General features: G+C 41.9%; 1 protein-coding gene across 5 annotated transcripts in view; it reads right to left on the bottom strand.

Moving 5' to 3' along the window:
* The window catches only part of kdm2aa (lysine (K)-specific demethylase 2Aa), a 170,403-nt gene that overhangs the window by 93,417 nt on the left and 59,098 nt on the right, over positions 1 to 17,888 (bottom strand). For all 5 annotated transcript variants that reach the window (XR_009796597.1, XM_061831211.1, XM_061831210.1 and 2 more), the window contains 3 exons: positions 13,224 to 13,301; positions 11,762 to 11,886; positions 3,961 to 4,084 (listed from right to left, as the gene is read on the bottom strand). Coding sequence is in view for 4 of the 5 variants with exons in the window: in XM_061831211.1 (XP_061687195.1) it covers positions 3,961 to 4,084; positions 11,762 to 11,886; positions 13,224 to 13,301 (327 nt within the window). In the remaining variant the exon portion in view is untranslated. The remainder of the gene's footprint in view (positions 1 to 3,960; positions 4,085 to 11,761; positions 11,887 to 13,223; positions 13,302 to 17,888) is intronic.

Below are 17,888 nucleotides of genomic sequence, written 5' to 3'. Positions count from 1 at the left end.
ACTGCCTGAAGTTGATGCTTCACTATCTTGATATTTTAGAAACAGATTCATACCAACGGAAGATGAGAGAGTCTTCGCCAAATAAGCGTGTCTCCTGTTTTTCCGGTGCGACTCCAGCGCTTTGACGCCCATCTTTCAAAGCTGGTAACTCTGCTTGCACAGATGGCAGTAAAACATGTGCCGATCTTCTGGATCTTGACGAACCCAGCTCCCAAACTCCTTACTTTCAACCCAAACATCTTGAAAAATGCACTTCCCTATGATACAAGTTGGATCGATGAAAGAACTACACTACGTCGAAATGAAGACGAAGTGAAATGCCTACTCACGGAAACGAACAATGGAATATCGACGACAAGATGGCGACTAGTTGTGAACACGGTGACTTCCGTTGATAATTTCCGGCTGTTTTGGACGGCAGACGGATCGCAATTTTTTTTAAAATAAAGACTAATTTTTTTTTAGGGGGAATTTTGGCGGTTGAGGTCCTCCCTTTGATTTTTTTTTTTTTAATTTAAGGCCCTTTTAGGGGCTTGACCGGTTTTTGCTGATTTTTAGGAATTTTAGGGGCCCCTAAATGCACCTTCGAAAATTTAGTGGTTTTTAGGGACTTTTAGGGCCGCGTGCGAACCCTGCCGGCTACAGAAACTAGCTCAAGAAACAAGGAATGTCACCTCTCTGGCAAGGAAGGAGCCCGAGCTATTCCAAACACACTGGATCCCACCTGTAACTTTATGTCTGCGGGTATGACTGACCACTCCCGTACATTTTTCCAATGTGAGTGCCTCTCTGGAGTTGCCCACGATGAGAGGCGCTGAGCAGCTGTAGGTATACTTTATTGCCCGGCGGCTCGGCGCATGTCCATTGGGGTTCACCCCGATGGATGAGAGGGGAGCCTCCCACCGCCTTCAGCTGGGAGGGTGTGGGGGTCCTGAGTGTTATTTGTGCCTATGCACCAAACAACAATTCAGAGTACCCATCCTTTTTGGAGTCCCTGTGGGGACTCCAACATTCTGCTGCCCACGTGGGCAATGACAGTGAGACCTGGAATGGTGTGATTGGGAAGAACCACCCCACCAATCAGAACCTGAGTGGTGTTCTGTTACTGGACTTCTGTGCTCATCATGGATTGTCCATAACAAACACCATGTTGAGGCATAAGGGTGTCCATGTGTGCACTGAGCACCAGGACACCCTAGGTCGCAGTTCGATGATCGACTTTGTGGTCGTGTCATCGGATTTGTGGCTGCATGTCTTTGACACTTGGGTGAAGAGAGGGGCAGAGCTGTCGACTGATCACCACCCAGTGATGAGTTTCTCCAATGGTGTGGGGAGATGCCTGTTCGACATGGCAGTACATATTGTCAAAGTCTTCTAGGACGAGCTGGCAGAGTTCCCGGCCAAAATAATGTTAATTTCTGCACAGGGTTCATTTCTGTCACGTTAGCCTGCATTCTCTTCAGAAGTCCGACACTTTTCCCTGGGAGATTTGGAAAACCCTTCGTTATCACACCTGCCATCTTGTCAAAACATGCAGTTACCTCTGAACAAGTCACTCCCAGTGGTGGCTCCATTTCATTGATCGCATGGCTGCTAGCTCCTCTGTGATTTGAGAGTCTGCAGTTATCCCATGTAAGAGGGGCAGCTGAGCAGTGTGACATACATTGCAGCTCTCATTAAACGCCAGAGAAAAATAGTCAAAGTATACTCTCCGTCAGAAAAAGCCCTACTTTTTTTGCCGAATTTTGTGAAAAACAGCATAACTTGGCTGCATCGCTGGATGCACATCGTTTTGTAAAAATCCTTGTTGGCTTCACAGTTTTTGTTCACAACGCATCACAGTGACTTGTGTACCACAAATTAAGCACACAGCTTTACCTTTGACTTCTGTAAGGAAGTACTCGGGAGTCCATACCTTGTTGAAAACAGTATTATCAATTTTTCCTTCCTTGCTGTGCGCTGACATCTTGAGGATAACCTCGCTCACATTATCTGTTGCTATTAACTACACTTTCGGCTCATGCGTCCACACGGAAGTAAATTCAAACATATCCCTTTTCAGAATAAAAGCAACACAGTTGTGTTTGTTTCATGCACGATGTACATTTTTTACAGTTATTTTCTATTTCCCCTCCTCGAGTCATCACCTTATACCATGTTGGAGGGGTTTGTGTGTCCTGATGATCATGGGAGCTAAATTTTCTGGGGCTTCATGCCCATGGCAGGGTCACCCGCGGCAAAAAAAGTCCAAGGTGAGGGACCAGACAAAATATTACTCCAAACCCCTATGAAAAATCTAAATATTGGATTTCGGTTTCTCTTACCTGGACGCGGAACACCAGGGCCTCCCTCTGGAGTCAGGGCTGGAGGTGGAGCTCGAAGGCAAGCACCTGGTGGCCAGGCCTACACCCATTGGGCTCGGCTGGGCTCAGCCCGAAAGGGTAACATGGGTTCCCCTTCCCATGGGCTCATCACCTGTGAGAAGGGCCAGAGGGGTTGGGTGCAATGTGAGCTGGGCGTTGGCCAAAGGCAGGGACCTTAGCAGGCCAATCCCTGGCTACAGAAACTAGATCTACGGATATGGAATCTCACCTCTTTGGGAGGGAAGGAGCCCGAGTTGATGCATGAGGTTGAGAAGTTCCAACTAGATATAGTTGGACTCGCCTCTACGCACCGCTTGGCCTGTGGGTACCACACCTCTTGAGAGGGGTTGGTCTCTGTTCCACTCTGGAGTTGCCTGCTGTGAGAGGCGCTGAGCAAGTGTGGGTATACTTGTTGCTCCCCGGTTGGGGCCTGTATGTTGGGGTTTACCCTGGTTTGTGAAAGGGTAGCCTCCCTCCGCCTTCAGGTCGGTGGATGGGTCCTGACGGTTGTTTGTACCTACGCACCAAACAGCAGTTCAGAGTAACCCACCCTGGGGACTCCATCATTCTGCTAGGGGACTTCAATGCCCACGTGGGCAATGACCGTGAGACTTGGAAGGGAGTGATTGGAAAGAACAGCTCCCCGATCAGAACCCGAGAAGTATTCTGTTAATGGACTTCTGTGCTCATCACGGATTGTCCATAACGAACACTATGTTCAGGCATAAGGGTGTCCACATGTGCATTTGGCACCAGGACACCCTGGGTCACAGTTGGATGATTGACTTTGTTGTAATGTCATCGGACTTGCGACCGCATCTCTTGGGATGCTTGGCTGAAGAGAGGGTATGTCAACTGATCACCACCTGGTGATGAGTTAGCTCTGATGGTGGGGGAAGGTGCCAGTCCGATGTGGCAGGACACGCTAGAGAGACTATGTCTCTCGGGTGGCCTGGGAACGCCTCGGGACACCTTGGGAAGAACTGGAAGAAGTGGCTGGGGAAAGGGAAGTCTGGGTATCCCTGCTGGACCTACTTCCCCCGCGACTCGACTCGGAGAAGCGGTGGAAAATGAGTGGATGGATGCATTTTCTAATTCATGATTGGCCCTTACACGGGCCGAACAGGGTCATCCATTGGGTTGGATGTGTCTAGCAGGCCGTATAATAGCCGTATCTGATCTATTCTAATCCTTATAGACATTGAAGAAACTTCAAAAGAAAGAGATACTGATCATTTTACAAGAACAAATGTAATAATGTTAACCATGTTCTTCAGGGTCCCCCCCCCAACCAGCATCGCAACGCAACCCCCATTCATTTGTGAAGCACTGTAAATGGAGTGTATTCAATTAAAATTAGGTGGAAGATTTTTTGAAAATCATTGTATTCTGTTTTTTTTTTTTGTTTCATACAATGTCCCAACCTCATTGGAATTGGGTTTGTAATTTTTTCCATAACTAAGTAAATAGATTATCTAGTGCTGAGATAAGTGAATAGCCTTTTTAAATAAATAAATGCTGGATGTGTTTTTTTTTTTTTTTTTAAATAAAAATTTAACCCTCTTAATGGCCCATATAATAAAGGACAGTGACTTACTGAGAGACATTGGCGTAGCACACAGGTTTGCTTAAGCTTTCCAGGTCCTCCAAACTTTTTCATGTCTCGGCAGAAATTACAATCACCACATTCAGCTCTCATACACGCCTCACAGCGCTTACACCTGCACAAAGGGAGAAAAGAATGACATTTTTAAACAATCACTGACTTGAACATTTATTTCCCAAAACTTTTTTTTGTCTGCTAACTGCACAATCCTGGGAGCTTGCAGATCAAGATGGTTTATCTTAGTTTTATATATACTATATCTTAATCTTGCTCAAACTATAGTGTGTGCCCTTTCGTGGCCAGGCATATTTATGGATTTTGCTCTCAAAGTTTTTTTTCCATTATGTATTGGATTTTCACTGCCATAAGGTGCAGTTCGAAGTCATATATTCTCGCTTCCATAGACAGGGTGCTTTTTATGTGGTACGGCTTATGTGCATGCTGAGTAGCTAGTTAGCTTGTCTTACACGCTACTAAACCGTCTTTGTACTTCTATTTTGTTCTTCTTTTGTGATGTATAATATTGTGTGTGATTAAATTGTCTTAAACGCAATTGCTTTGTTATATTTTGCCGGTTTGACCAAGGGGATTTATTCTAAATTCACACGTAACATATGTTAGAAACTGTGAGACAATTTAGTCCCCCACAACTATTATCTTTTTAATAGCTATATACACACCTACCTGTCATTTAGAACCCATAAAGCTCTCGGCATTCGTACCTGTGCATTTCATTTTCCACGAAGAATGGGATGTTTTGGAAAAGTGTGAAGAGTGAATCCATCCTCCTGAGTGTTCGAGCAAAATCCAGCAATACAACAAGCCAGCATTTTGGTTAACACGCTGAAAAAAACAGGACATTTCTCGCCGGTAAAATAGGTATAAGTCAATATAAACACTCGACCCCCACTACTGTAAAATATCTCACTTCCTGGTTCTTCCTCAACACAAAATCCTCGAGAGACTTTCTCAGGCGGGAGATGAAAATAACGATATATGGCAACATTCTGACTTGCTGTGAAAAAAATGGATGGGTCCATTCCGGATGATTATTTTTGGTTAAAAACTAAATTCTGAGCTTTAGGTGTCAGTTGCCCTTTAAGAAAACACTGGAGGGGTTAACATGGGTTCAGTCAGAGGAGTTTTTAAATTTTTTTCAGATTGAATTAAAAAAAACAATGCCTGGCAGAAATTATGCGACATTGAAAACACTGAGACTGCAACCAGAGGGAAAAAAAAGAAGATTTGGCAAAGGCATTGCTGATCTAGCGATGGCTGTACTTCCTCAAGGACAATTTTAAAGCCTAGGAATGAAATGTGGAGGGGGTGGATGAGGCTGCAACAATGTCAACTGGGGATCTGATGATGACACTTGCCACCAATGTGGAGAAAAGGCACATTGGCAAAAAGACTGCCCGAAAAGGCGTAAAGACGGGATTGCTCACTGTGAGAAGCACCCTTCTTCTCACAGTGAGGCTGAGCTCACACGGTGTCACGTCTGACTGATTCCTGATGGGCCCCAAAGCAGTGCAGCTGACTATTGAAATACAAACATACCTGCATCCAACACTCAAAGCTATGCAATGAAGATACACTTCCTGCTGATATACTGCATGCTGATATTCAAGATAAGATTGCTGGTTGGAAATTGTGGCCCAATCACCAGACATTTACCCAATCACCAGTCATTCACACGCTTTTGAAAACTGCCGCATACATGAACTTTTCCACAGTTGAGTGTTTGGTAAATAATACACTCATTACTTTCCTTGTTTATTCGGGAGCTTCAACTTCTGTGATAATGGCTTCCGAGCCAGTTGCTCCTTCTCCAACCCAATGTTGCTTCTCAGTGTGTGGAAATGGAGGTTTCACAAGATAAATTTATGCACCCTGTTTCATGTGCATTACGTGGCTTTCAGCCAGATGTGCCATTTAAAGTGCAACTGACACCAAAATATACATTTTAAAATACGTATTGTTATAATAAACTACATATAATATTAATCACTTTGATGCTAATAGTCCAAAAAAGTGAGGTAGGAGTGTTTTATTAAAGCGCCAAGTTGTGAAAGTACGAGTCGACATCCCAGTGGCGGCCATATTGTCTGTGATGTCATGTGACATTTCATGCAGGCAACACACTGGGGCAGTCGCCACTGAACCCACACTGCGCCAAATGCAATGGCAGATGAACAAGAGCGATTTTCAGATTTTTCTGATGCCCCTTCTGAGACTGAAGCTCTTTTTGAGGAAGAGAACATCTCAGAAGCGAGTGAAGCGACCAGGGCCATTTTACCATATTGTTTCGAGGCATAATTAGACAATATGCGGCTTATTTCTAACTAACAACAGACTCCCCGACAGACAGACGAGGACGACAAGGAAACCAATGAAATATTCAAAATGACTGGGGCATTATTGTTTGATTTCCTAACCCTTTTACAAGTCTTGTGTGTGTAGCGTACTCAGGATCCATGGCGGGCAAAGTAAATACCCATACATCGGTGGCGTGTGGGGGGGCTCCTTTCTCCTCCCTCCCACCGGTGCGACCGCACGCAGCCGCCTGCCTCCCTGCCTGACCCATCTCCACGTCGGGGGAAACGGCGGCCCACGCCACCGCAAACGGCAGCCCATGCGCATCTACACATTGAGAACAACATTCTCCCTAATTTTTGACATGTCTGAGCAAACAACCTAAGCCCGTGAGCGCTCCCTTTGACCACTCTGAGCAACTTCAAGCGTATGCACTGTGGTCAGATCGGTGTTATCCATTTAAGTTAAATGCCTCATTAAAAGATTCAGATTACAGCATTTACATTACCACCAGAAAATTTTAAGAACAATTTTGTGCTTTTGCAAATTTGCAATGAAAATGTCAAACAAAAAAATATATTGCTAACCAAACCAAGCCAACTATAATCTCTAAATATGAAATCTCGCTTCCAACTTTGCTTCATTTATTTTTAACTTACAAAGATATCTTGGTTTAAAACTGAATTATTGCTTGCAGAATATCTTAAGCAATGCATGTTGAACACTGAATGATGCTACCGAACAGTTTTAAGGTTAATGTTATGATGTCTCCTATTTTTAAAATACAGAATTCACTTTTTGTGCACTGTATTGTCTGTGCTTTCATCCTCTATCAGGCTGCACCAAGGTGGAATTTTAATATTATACACTATCTCGTCCTGTACATTTTACTTTGGCTTCAGATCAGACATTTTTTACTTTTTCTTCATTATTATTATTATTCACATACTACGACATTCATTAAAGCAACAGCATTTCTTTTTTTCCCACTTTTACCATTATTATCGAGAGTAAACGTAAGCAGCATGTATAACTCATCTTTCCTCTTAGTTGCCCAGACTGTGTGGGTGGACGGTGTTTGTAATTATAAGTGTACCCCCCTTTAAGAGCCGGAGGTGGGTGGTGTTAGGTAAACAAGGAAGTAGAGTATGTGACATGGTGTGGGCAAGCAGCAGCTTGTTAGAGACCGCGTGCTGCCTTGGTAAAAAAAAAAAATAATAATAATAATAATTAAAAAAAAATGTGCGCTGAATGTGCGCTCCAAGTGCACAATTGCGCAGGGGCGCAGCTTAGAGGGAACATTGAGAACCCCCGTCTATTTGGAACATTGGATTCGACTATTGTGACGATATGTTGCTTGGCTAGTTAGCTCGCGTTACACGTTACTAAACTTTCTTTGTAATTCTATTTTGTTATTGTTTTGTTTTGTATTGTATTGTGTGTGATTAAATTATCTTAAACGCAATACAAGTGCCTTGTTATATTTTTCTGGTTTGACCAAGGGGATTTATTCTAAATTCAGGGGTAACATATGCTATAAACTCTGAGACAAATTAGACCCCCCACAACTATTGTTTTTTTTTTTTAATAGCCCTATATACACCTGCCTGTCATTTGGAACCCACAAAGCTCTTTTCCTTTGCACCTGTGCAATCCATTTTACACGACGAATCGGGTGTTGTGGAAGCATGTGAAGAGTGAATCCATCTTCCCGTGTATTTGAGTAAAATCCAACAACACAACGAGTCACCATTTTGGCTAACACGCAGAAAAAACAGGTAATTTCTCATTGGTAGAAGAGGAAAAGATACTTGACTCTGCCGTTGTAGCTGTCTGCAAAATACGTCACTTCCGTCTTCTTCTTAAACCTAAAGCCCTTGAGCGATTTTTCGTGGCGGCAGATGGAAAAAAAATTATATATTATATATTATATATATAATTATATGCAACATTGTGACATGCTGTGAACAAACAGATGAGTCCATTCCATCTGATTTTTTTGGGTGAACAACATACTAAATTTCATGTTTTAGGTGTCAGTGGCGCTATCGCTATCCGTTTGTGGTGTCTCCCACATCTGTTGGGAAAGGATCTTATGATAAAGTTGGGCTTCACTGCCAACAGTATTAAAATCATGCATCGGGTAGATAATGTTGATTTATCATTTGTTAGTTTCAGTCTGCGACAACCCGCAATACATTTATCATTGGGAAATCAGAGGTGCAGTTAGCGCTATCTATCTGACAAGATTGGTGGCTCAGTGCATTTCTCATGTTTCTGATGCAACGAGCAGCCACAAACTGCATTATACGACACGTGCATGAAAAACCAGACTGATATTTGGAGGAAACATTTTACAGAGACTGAAATTACTCCCTGAGTATCAGTGACCTTTTACTTTTGACAAAGATTTTTGTGCAGCATCTGTCTCACTTCACCAGCGCAGTCATCTGCCTCTGATGTTTGTCTGTTCAGCACCATACATTATTTTGGAAAAAAAAACCTGTAGAAAAACAGCAGGATGTACACCCATTTGTTTAATCAATGTCAGCGTGCAACTGAATGGAAACCAATATCAGATCCGACAATATGTTTTCAGAATCTGTTTATGCAATGGTCCCCAACCACCTGGCCCCCGACAGGTGCCGCTACGTAGACCATTTTGAACCGAGCCGTAAATAATGAATAATAAAGGATTAAATTATTTTTTCTTTCGGGTGTCTTCTTTTGACTCCTGCCCCCGCCTCATTTCCACACTTGTGGTCTTTGGCTCATCTCTTTTTGCATCTGCAATTTATCCATCATAAAATGAACCAGAAAAAGTTCACTGGACAGTTTCATCATCTCATGGTGTTTTAATGATCGGATGGAGAGCGTTTGTGAACAGGTCTTCAGATGTGCCCAGATTCTTGATTGGATTCAGGTCTGGACTTTGACTTGGCCATTCTAACACCTGGGTATGTTTATTTGTAAACCATTCCATTAAAGATTTGGCTTTATATTTTGATCATTGTCCTGTTGGAAGATAAATCTCCGTCCCAGTCTCAGGTCTTTTGCAGACTCCAAAAAGGTTTTCTTCTAGAATGGTCCGGCATTTGGCTTCATTCATTTTCCCATCAATATTAACCATCTTCCCTGTCAATGCTGAAGAAAAGCAGGCCCGAACCATGAGGCTGCCACCACCATGTTTGACAGTGGGGATGGTGTGTTCAGGGTGATGAGCTGTGTTGCTTTTACGCCAAATTTTGCATTGTGACCAAAAAGTTCGATTTTGGTTTCATCTGACCAGAGCACCTTCTTCCACGTTTGGTGCGTCTCCCAGGTGGCTTGTGGCAAACTTTAAACGAGACTTTTTATGGATATCTTTGAGAAATGGCTTTCTTCCTGCCATTCTTCCATAAAGGTCAGATTTGTGCAGTGTACGACTAATTGTTGTCCTAAGGACAGATTCTTACACCTCAGCTGTAGATTTCTGCAGTTCATCCAGAGTGATCATGGGCCTCTTGGCTGCATCTCTCATCAGTCTTCTCCTTGTTCGAGGTGAAAGTTTAGAGGGACGGCCGGGTCTTGGTAGATTTGCAGTGGTCTGATACTCTTTGAATTTAAATATGATTGCTTGCATAATGCTCCTTGAGATGTTTAAAGCTTGGGAAATCTCTTTGTATCCAAATCTGACTTTAAACTTCTCCACAACAGTATCTCGGACCTGCCTGGTGTGTTCCTTGGTCTTCACGATGCTCTTTGCACTTTAAAGAGAACCCTGAGACTATCACAGAGCAGGTGCATTTATCCGGAGACTTGATTACACACAGGTGGATTCTATTTATCAGTTAATATTGGATAATTTAGAGATCCTCACTGAACGTCTGGAGTGAGTTTGCTGCATTGAAATTAAAGGGGCCGAATAATATTGCACTATTCAGTTTTTTTATTTGTTAAAAAAGTATAAAATATCCAATAAATTTCGTTCCACTTCATGAATGTGTCCCACTTGTTGTTGATTTTTGACTTTTGATTTTTTATATCTTTATTTTTGAAGCCTGAAATGAGGTGAAAGGTTGCAAAGTTCAAGCGGGCCAAATACTTTCACAAGGCACGGCATATGAGGATGTGCATGCATCCTCGGCACAATCTGTCCCCTTTTGACATCCTGTTTGCAGGCCCTCCAAATGTTGGACTGCATTCTCCAGGCTTGCCGATGAACACACCTTTGCAAGAATAACATGATCAGGTATTCCACAACGATAACTAATCTGCTCTGTGATGTCAGGAAGCAACTTCATCCAACACTACAGAGACTGTGGGTCTTGGCTTATTTATGCTTAACTTATATTCCGAATATTAGTTCTATGAGTTTTTCCCTTCAAGTTTCCCAGGTTTTGTCCTAGTGTGGGTTCTGGTTCTCCCGGTCAGGCTTTTCTTTATCTGATGATGTTCCATAAAGTTCCATGTGTATACAACTCGACATAGATAACTGACTTGTTTTGTCTTCCTCTGTCCCTCTCACTTCAATATAACAAAGTGACTTTTAGTCTGATCTTCATAAGGGGTGACGAGTCATAAGACTTGGACCTTTTGTCTTTGAAAAGATTTTCCTTTCTTTTTGTAATAAAAATCCACAAAGACAAGATTGTCTCCTTGCTTATGGTCTCAGAAAAACGATTTTGCCAAAACACTTGCATTAACACTGAAGCACACTCTAGCATGGATGCTAACAATGTGATGTGCATGTATTAGGTTGTACTTCATTGGAGTAGTCACACAACAACATTTACACATTTTGGAACTTGGTGTGCACACAAAGCACAAATTATAAGGTGCCCAAACTAGTTGGGAGAAAATTTAACACTTATTGTCAGGAAAATATGGAAGAATATTGACCTTGAAAGGGAGAAGCCGAAAGAAACTTATTGGGGGTGACTTTGACAGCAAAATTGCAAATATGTGGGGCCGTGAAAGTGAAAGGTCATACTGTATACAGGTTCCTATGTTTGATGATATAATGGTTAAGAGTGCTGCACATTAATTTGAAACAATTTAAGAACTTGAGATGCTTAATGGGTGGACAGCTCATCATGTACAAGGCGTGAATTTTCCGAGTCAAACAGAATCTAGTATTCCCTAAGACCATCGTGTGATACTATGTGCTCTCTCGTAAACATTGTAGTTGCTCTTCCAAGTGCCTTAAAAAAATGGGGGGGGGGGCAATTTAGAAAATAGAGCTGTTTTAACTGTCATGAAAAGAATATTTTTCGACACAAAAGTTTACATTTTCCATTCGTTAAGACCTGCATATTTATTTGATCGAATTCCATACCTTTCCCTAGTTGCATCAGAAACTGGTACTTTTACAAATGTAATTTTTTGAGTTTCCACAATTTGTAGGCCCAAAATTACGACATTTTTTTTTTATTGATTATCACTATCGCTAATGTTCCCTTCAATCAAACTGCCTCCATAAATTGTCACAATATATTACCTGACCCTGCGTCGCCTCAGGACAGACATGGAAGAGGAAGGCTTCTGTGGTCGTGGCATGACAGGAGCAGCAACCAGTTTAGGATGAAGAGGAGTTGGTGCTGGTAGTGACTGATAGTTCAAGGGCTGGGAGAGGGGGGAAAAAATTAATCGCATTACTTTTTTGGGAGAAAAGTTAATTCAAAAATTCAATGAGTTTACCAATGTATAAATGTAGAGTTTGCCAATGTACATATGCAACATTTTGCAGTGATTAATGGGACAAAATTATCATTTTGGGATGCGGCCAGTATGTGGACCAGAGGTTAATGTCCGAATAGCAATGCTGTTCTTAAAACAGTAAAATACAATACAATTGTTCGTACCTCACTATCAGTGAAAACCCCACACTGACCACAGAAATAAGTTGAAGTTGACAATAGTGTTTGATTTAAAAAAAAAAGTATATAGATATATATACTATATATAATGAAAAGAAACAAATGGAAAGCAAACAAACCAATGAAAATCAAGCAATGCTTTTGAATTCTGGTTCAAAAGAATTATTTTGGAAAAATTCAAAAAACAGGCTTGGACAAAATTGTACCCTTAACATTTTGAGGCAATGACTGCCGTCATTTTTGCACTTATTTTTTGCACTTCTCAGTCTGTATTTTTGCCAGCTTTGGCACAAAGCACTCCAGTCTTCTCAGTTTTGAAAGTTTATTTCTCCAGACAGCATGTTTGAGCTCCTTCCACAGATGTTTAATCAGATTTAGATCAGGACTCACTGAAAGCCACTTCAGAAAAGTCCAATATTTTGTTCTTAGCCATTCTTTGGTGTTTTTAGCTGTTTTGGGTCATTACCCTGCTGCAAGATCCATGACCCGCCACTGAAACCAAGCTTTCTGAAATTGGGAAGCACATTTCTCTTGGGAATACCTTGGTAGTTTTATTTCATTGCTGATAAAAGGTGTGTTAGACCAAAAATGACAGAGGAAGATCTGTAAGTGATTTTTAAAACACTTATGTATGTGTATACTCGTACATATACCATGATGTATGAGTGAGCTGAATGGAAGATTTTTTTTTTTTCCAACCCAAGAATGGGAATTGGTCACTTGTGAATGTTAGTCACAAATGCAGATCGTTTGACATTCAGTGTTATGTCTTAAATTTTGTTTTTGAATTTATACCGAGAGCGGGATAAACAGATTACAATGTAATTTTTGCCATTTTTTTTAAAGCTGCAGCTTGGAATTTTCTACATTGTCTTAGTCAGAGGAGACAACTTGTCACACTACAATGCCACAGAATTAACAGCAGATAGCAGCAACACGGCTTCTGGCTCTGTATTTGGCATTTTGTCCTATTCTTGGAATTTATTCTCCTTTAATTTTGGCCCTGACACACTCATCATCAAAATGTCTTTATCCAAAAAGAGAAAAGTGGACGCAGAGTGTCGGAGATGAACTAATACTTACCCTCTTTGGCCATCTGACAATGGGTTTTCCGGTGTAGGATTGTTTTGGATCATCATTAGCATGCTCCTTTAGGACTGCCTGCAAGACAGTACAGACGGTGAGGATAGAACTTGGACAGAGCATTTTGAGATGATGGTATCGAACTGTCAACTATCGTCACCAAACTCAACACGGAGTACGGAAAATGTGGCTTGAAATCCAGAGTGTCCATAGGGGGTTTTCTATCATCAACCCAGGAACTTTGAGTTCCTGATTGGAGGAGTTCCTGGAAGTAGCAGGTTCCTGTGGCCCACGTGGAATGAGTTTATGTTGCACCGATTAGTTCAGAGAGGCTTATGCAAATGAGGTTTATATTGAGGTATATATCTGCCGATATCTGTGAACCAAATTCAGACAAAAATTGAAAGTAAAATTTCTAAGTCCTGACCCAAAAAAATTAGGCAGAAGTTCCGCAAGGGCCAAGCCCAGGGTTTTTTGCCCCCAACCCCACTATCACTGGATAGCACAAAATGACATGTCATTAAAACATGCCATCTTATCTCAAGACAAATGAATTAAGTGAACTATTCAGTAAAAGACATTAAAATTGTCCTCTTCCCTACATTATACATATTATAGTTTAGATAAAGAATATGCATGAAAATATATTCTACAATTTCCACACCGTACACCAAAACATGTTAAATAAGTTGATCTGTAGTAATTACCATTAACGTTTAAGTCTCAAACTTGTTACATTGCGTTGTACTGATACACTTGACCAGATTGCTCACTATCTTAGATATAGATCTAGTAATACTAAAAGTATAATGAATTGCCTTTAATATTTTGATATATATATAAAACTGACTTACCAGGTTTGTCGACTTTTCTAATGTAGTTGGACAAAAAAAAAAAATCTCCGTTCAAGTCATTTTCCTCAAGCCATGACCACTTGAACGTGTTCCTAACACTCGCGTCAAATGCAGGTATGTCAGCTTGCCTGTCTACCTGTTTGAACATTGCACTGGGGCCGTACCTGGCCGATCACGAATGAATTAGTTTACACAAAACGCTATTGAAATACTTGACATTTAATAATTAATCCGCCTTTTGTGTGCACACATGCACACTTTGTGGCTTCCGTTCTCGCCGTAATTAACGCCGGGAAGGGTGTTACTGTTACTAGTGTTAGTGCCTCAACATGGCTACGCTCGTGAAAGCAAAACAACTAACTCAAATGAGTGTTCGTTCAATGTTGTCAACTAATATCCGGATTAATTTTAGGCAATTTTTCCTCAATTTTCCGGACGAATTTTCATGAAAATTTGAAAATCCGGAATTCCGGGAAAATCCAGAGGACTTTCATCACTGCTCATTACTGGCACACAAAATATTTATACACACAAACACACACACACAGGTGCCTCTACTTACGAAATTAAAACTTCTATCACGCATTTTACATGTAAATAGCCTAATCCGTTCCAAGCCCCCCAACCTGCAACCCCCCCCCCTTGTGGGATCCTCATGGATCAACCAACTCGTCGATGTCCTTGTTTCTTCTTTGAAAGATCGTCATGGTGAACCAACTCGTCGATGCCCTCCTGAGCCTTTCCTAGCGAAACAATTTCCTGAACTTCAGGTTCAACCGCCACTTAGAACCTCTCAAGTTGAGCGGCAACAGCCTGAGGCCACATGGCAGCATCATGATGTCAATGGGCATCAATTTCTTGAGGCCCACAATGAAAAAAATAAATCCACAAAGTTGAGTGTGCGGGGGAGTATGACAATGGATTTCACCATAAACAAAGTGCGTCATGGGTAAAGATGGACATCCCCCACAAAAAAATTGACATCGCGCCGAGCTGATAGAGGGATGTGATGCCAGGAAGATGCTACATGCTAGCCAGAAGGTAGAGCTGCTCTATTGTGCCACACATACCAAGAGACAGACGTGCGTCATGGCTAAAGATTGACATCTCTGTTAGCCAATGGAATGCCAGGAAAGTGCTACAGCAGTGGCCAATGGGAGAGCAGCTCTATCGCTCTGCTTTCAAAATAAGTGCAGGATGTTTACATTCGGTTGAATCCAGCGTCATTTTTTTCCCTTTCGTATCCTGAATTTCTATTGGAACTAGAGACAAATATTTTCTGAGGAGGCTTTTTGTAACCTGAATCTTTCATGAGTAGAGACTTTTGTGAGTAGAGGGACCACTGTGTGTGTGTGTGTGTGTGTGTGCGTGTGCGTATGTGTGTGTATATATACATACACACACTGCCTTGTGAAAGTATTCGGCCCCCTTGAACTTCTCAACCTTTTGCCACATTTTAGGCTTCAAAGATAAAGATATAAAATAATTTTTTTGTCAAGAATCATTAACAAGTGGGAGACCATCGTGACGGGGAACAAAATTTACTGGATGTTTTATACTTTTTTTTAACATATGAAAACCTGAAAAGTGGGGAGTGCAATATTATTTGGCCCCCTTGCATTAATACTTTGCAGCACCACCTTTTGCTGTAATTACAGCTGCAAGTCACTTGGGATGTGTCTCCATCAGTTTTGCACATCAAGAGACTGAAATTCTTTCCCATTCTTTCTTGCAAAATAGCTCGAGCTCAGTGAGGTTGGATGGAGAGCGTTTGTGAACTGCAGTCTTCAGCTCTGCCCACAGATTCTCGATTTGATTCACGTTTGGACTTTAACTTGGCCAGTCAACACCTAGATACGACTTTGGTTCAATCTGACCAGAGCAAATTCTTCCACGTTTGGCGTCTCCCCCAGGTGGCTTGTGGCAAACTTTAAACGAGACTTTTTATGGATAGCTTCGAGAAATGGCTTTCGTCTTGCCACTCTTCCACAAAGGCCAGATTTGTGCAGTCTACGACTGATTGTTGTCCTAAGGACAGACTCTCACACCTCAGCTGTAGATCTTTGCAGTTCATCCACAGTGATCATGGACCTCTTGGCTGCAACTCTGATCAGTCTTCTCCTTGTTTGGAGGGACGACCGTGTCTTGGTAGATTCCGGCTTTAAACCTCTCAACAACAATATCTCGGACCTGCTTGGTGTGTTCCTTGGTCTCCATGATGCTCTCTGCACTTTAAACAGACCCCTGAGACTATCACTGAGCAGGTGCATTTATACAGAGACTTGATTACACACAGGTTGATTCTATTTATCATCAGTCAACATTGGATCCTTCAGAGATCCTCACTGAACTTCTGGAGTGAGTTTGCTGCACTGAAAGTAAAGTGGCCCAATAATATTGTTTGCCCCACTTTTCAGGTTTTTATTTGTTAAAAAATGTATAAAATAGCCAATGAATTTCGTTCCACTTGACGATTGTGTGATTCTTGACAAAAAAAAAATACATCTTTATATTTGAAGCCTGAAATGTGGCGATACTTTCAAAAGGCACTGTGAGTGAGTGAGTGTGAGAAAGAGAGAGAGAGACAGAGAGAGAGACACAGAGAGAGAGAGAGAGAGAGAGAGAGAGAGAGAGAGAGAGAGAGAGAAGAGAGAGAGAGAGAGAGAGAGACAGAGAGAGAGAGAGAGAGACAGAGAGAGAGAGAGAGGAGAGAGAGAGAGATAGAGAGAGAGAGAGAGAGAGAGAGAGAGAGAGAGAGAACTTATGACGTTCATGATGCCATATTGCCGGTCAAACAGAGCTGCTTGACATTGTGGTAGACATCGAACTTTGCTTCCTTCTCCCGGCTTGTCCCGTTAGGGGTTGCCACACAGTGTCATCTCAGATAAATGCTCATATTTGTTTGGCACAGTTTTTACGCCAGATGCCCTTCCTGACGCAACCCCTTTTGGGGAGTGGAGGCCCCAGTGAGAAACTAGAGGAGAATATTTACAATACCACGTTGTGCTGTTGGCTGTCACAACAGACGAGACAGATATTCAAAGAGATCATTCTATAGCATACCAGCTGAAAAGTCCAGAAAAGATCGATGGATTTCGGCAATTAAACGTGATGGTTGGTGCCCAACCAAATACACACGCCTATGTAGCAATCATTTCATTTCAGGTACGAATTATTCTTCTAAATCTCAAATTATCAAGAAGTATTTATAATGCCAAATTGACTCATTTGAGAACAATGCGCAATTTAAAAAAATAAATGGCTGTCGCAGAGAGCTTTAGAGGCGTTTGTGTGCATGTGCCCGCAATACGCTTCCGGTCCTCCTTTTTTTCCCCAATCATAGTTAATGAATGCGAATTTGTGTAAAACCAGCGGTCATTTATTTCAATATTGGTATTTGTATTGAATACTAGATGAAACGCTCCAAGCGGGGTGGAACAGCTGGCGGAAGGTGTCTGGTGTTCTATGAGACAGAAGTCTCTTGGCAAGGATGAAGGGCAAAGTTTATAAAACAGTGGTGAGGCCGGCCATGATGTATGGATTAGAGACGGTGGCACTGAAGAAACAACAGGAAGCAGAACTGGAGGTATCAGAAATGAAGATGCTGAGGTTCTCTCTTGGAGTGAACAGGTTGGATAGGATTAGAGGGACAGCCAAAGTTGGAGGTTTTGGAGACAAGGTTAGAGAGAGTAGACTTAGATGGTTTGGATGTGTTTAGAGACAAGAGCCTGAGTATATTGGTAGAAGGGTGCTGAGGATGGAGCTGCCAGGCAAAAGAGGGAGAGGAAGACCAAAGAAAAGGTTGATGTTG

This window comes from Syngnathoides biaculeatus, chromosome 9, assembly GCF_019802595.1.
Source record: "Syngnathoides biaculeatus isolate LvHL_M chromosome 9, ASM1980259v1, whole genome shotgun sequence".
Lineage (NCBI taxonomy): Eukaryota > Metazoa > Chordata > Actinopteri > Syngnathiformes > Syngnathidae > Syngnathoides > Syngnathoides biaculeatus.
The sequence above is the reverse complement of the archived record's forward strand: the minus strand, read 5'-3'. Positions and strand labels throughout refer to the sequence as shown.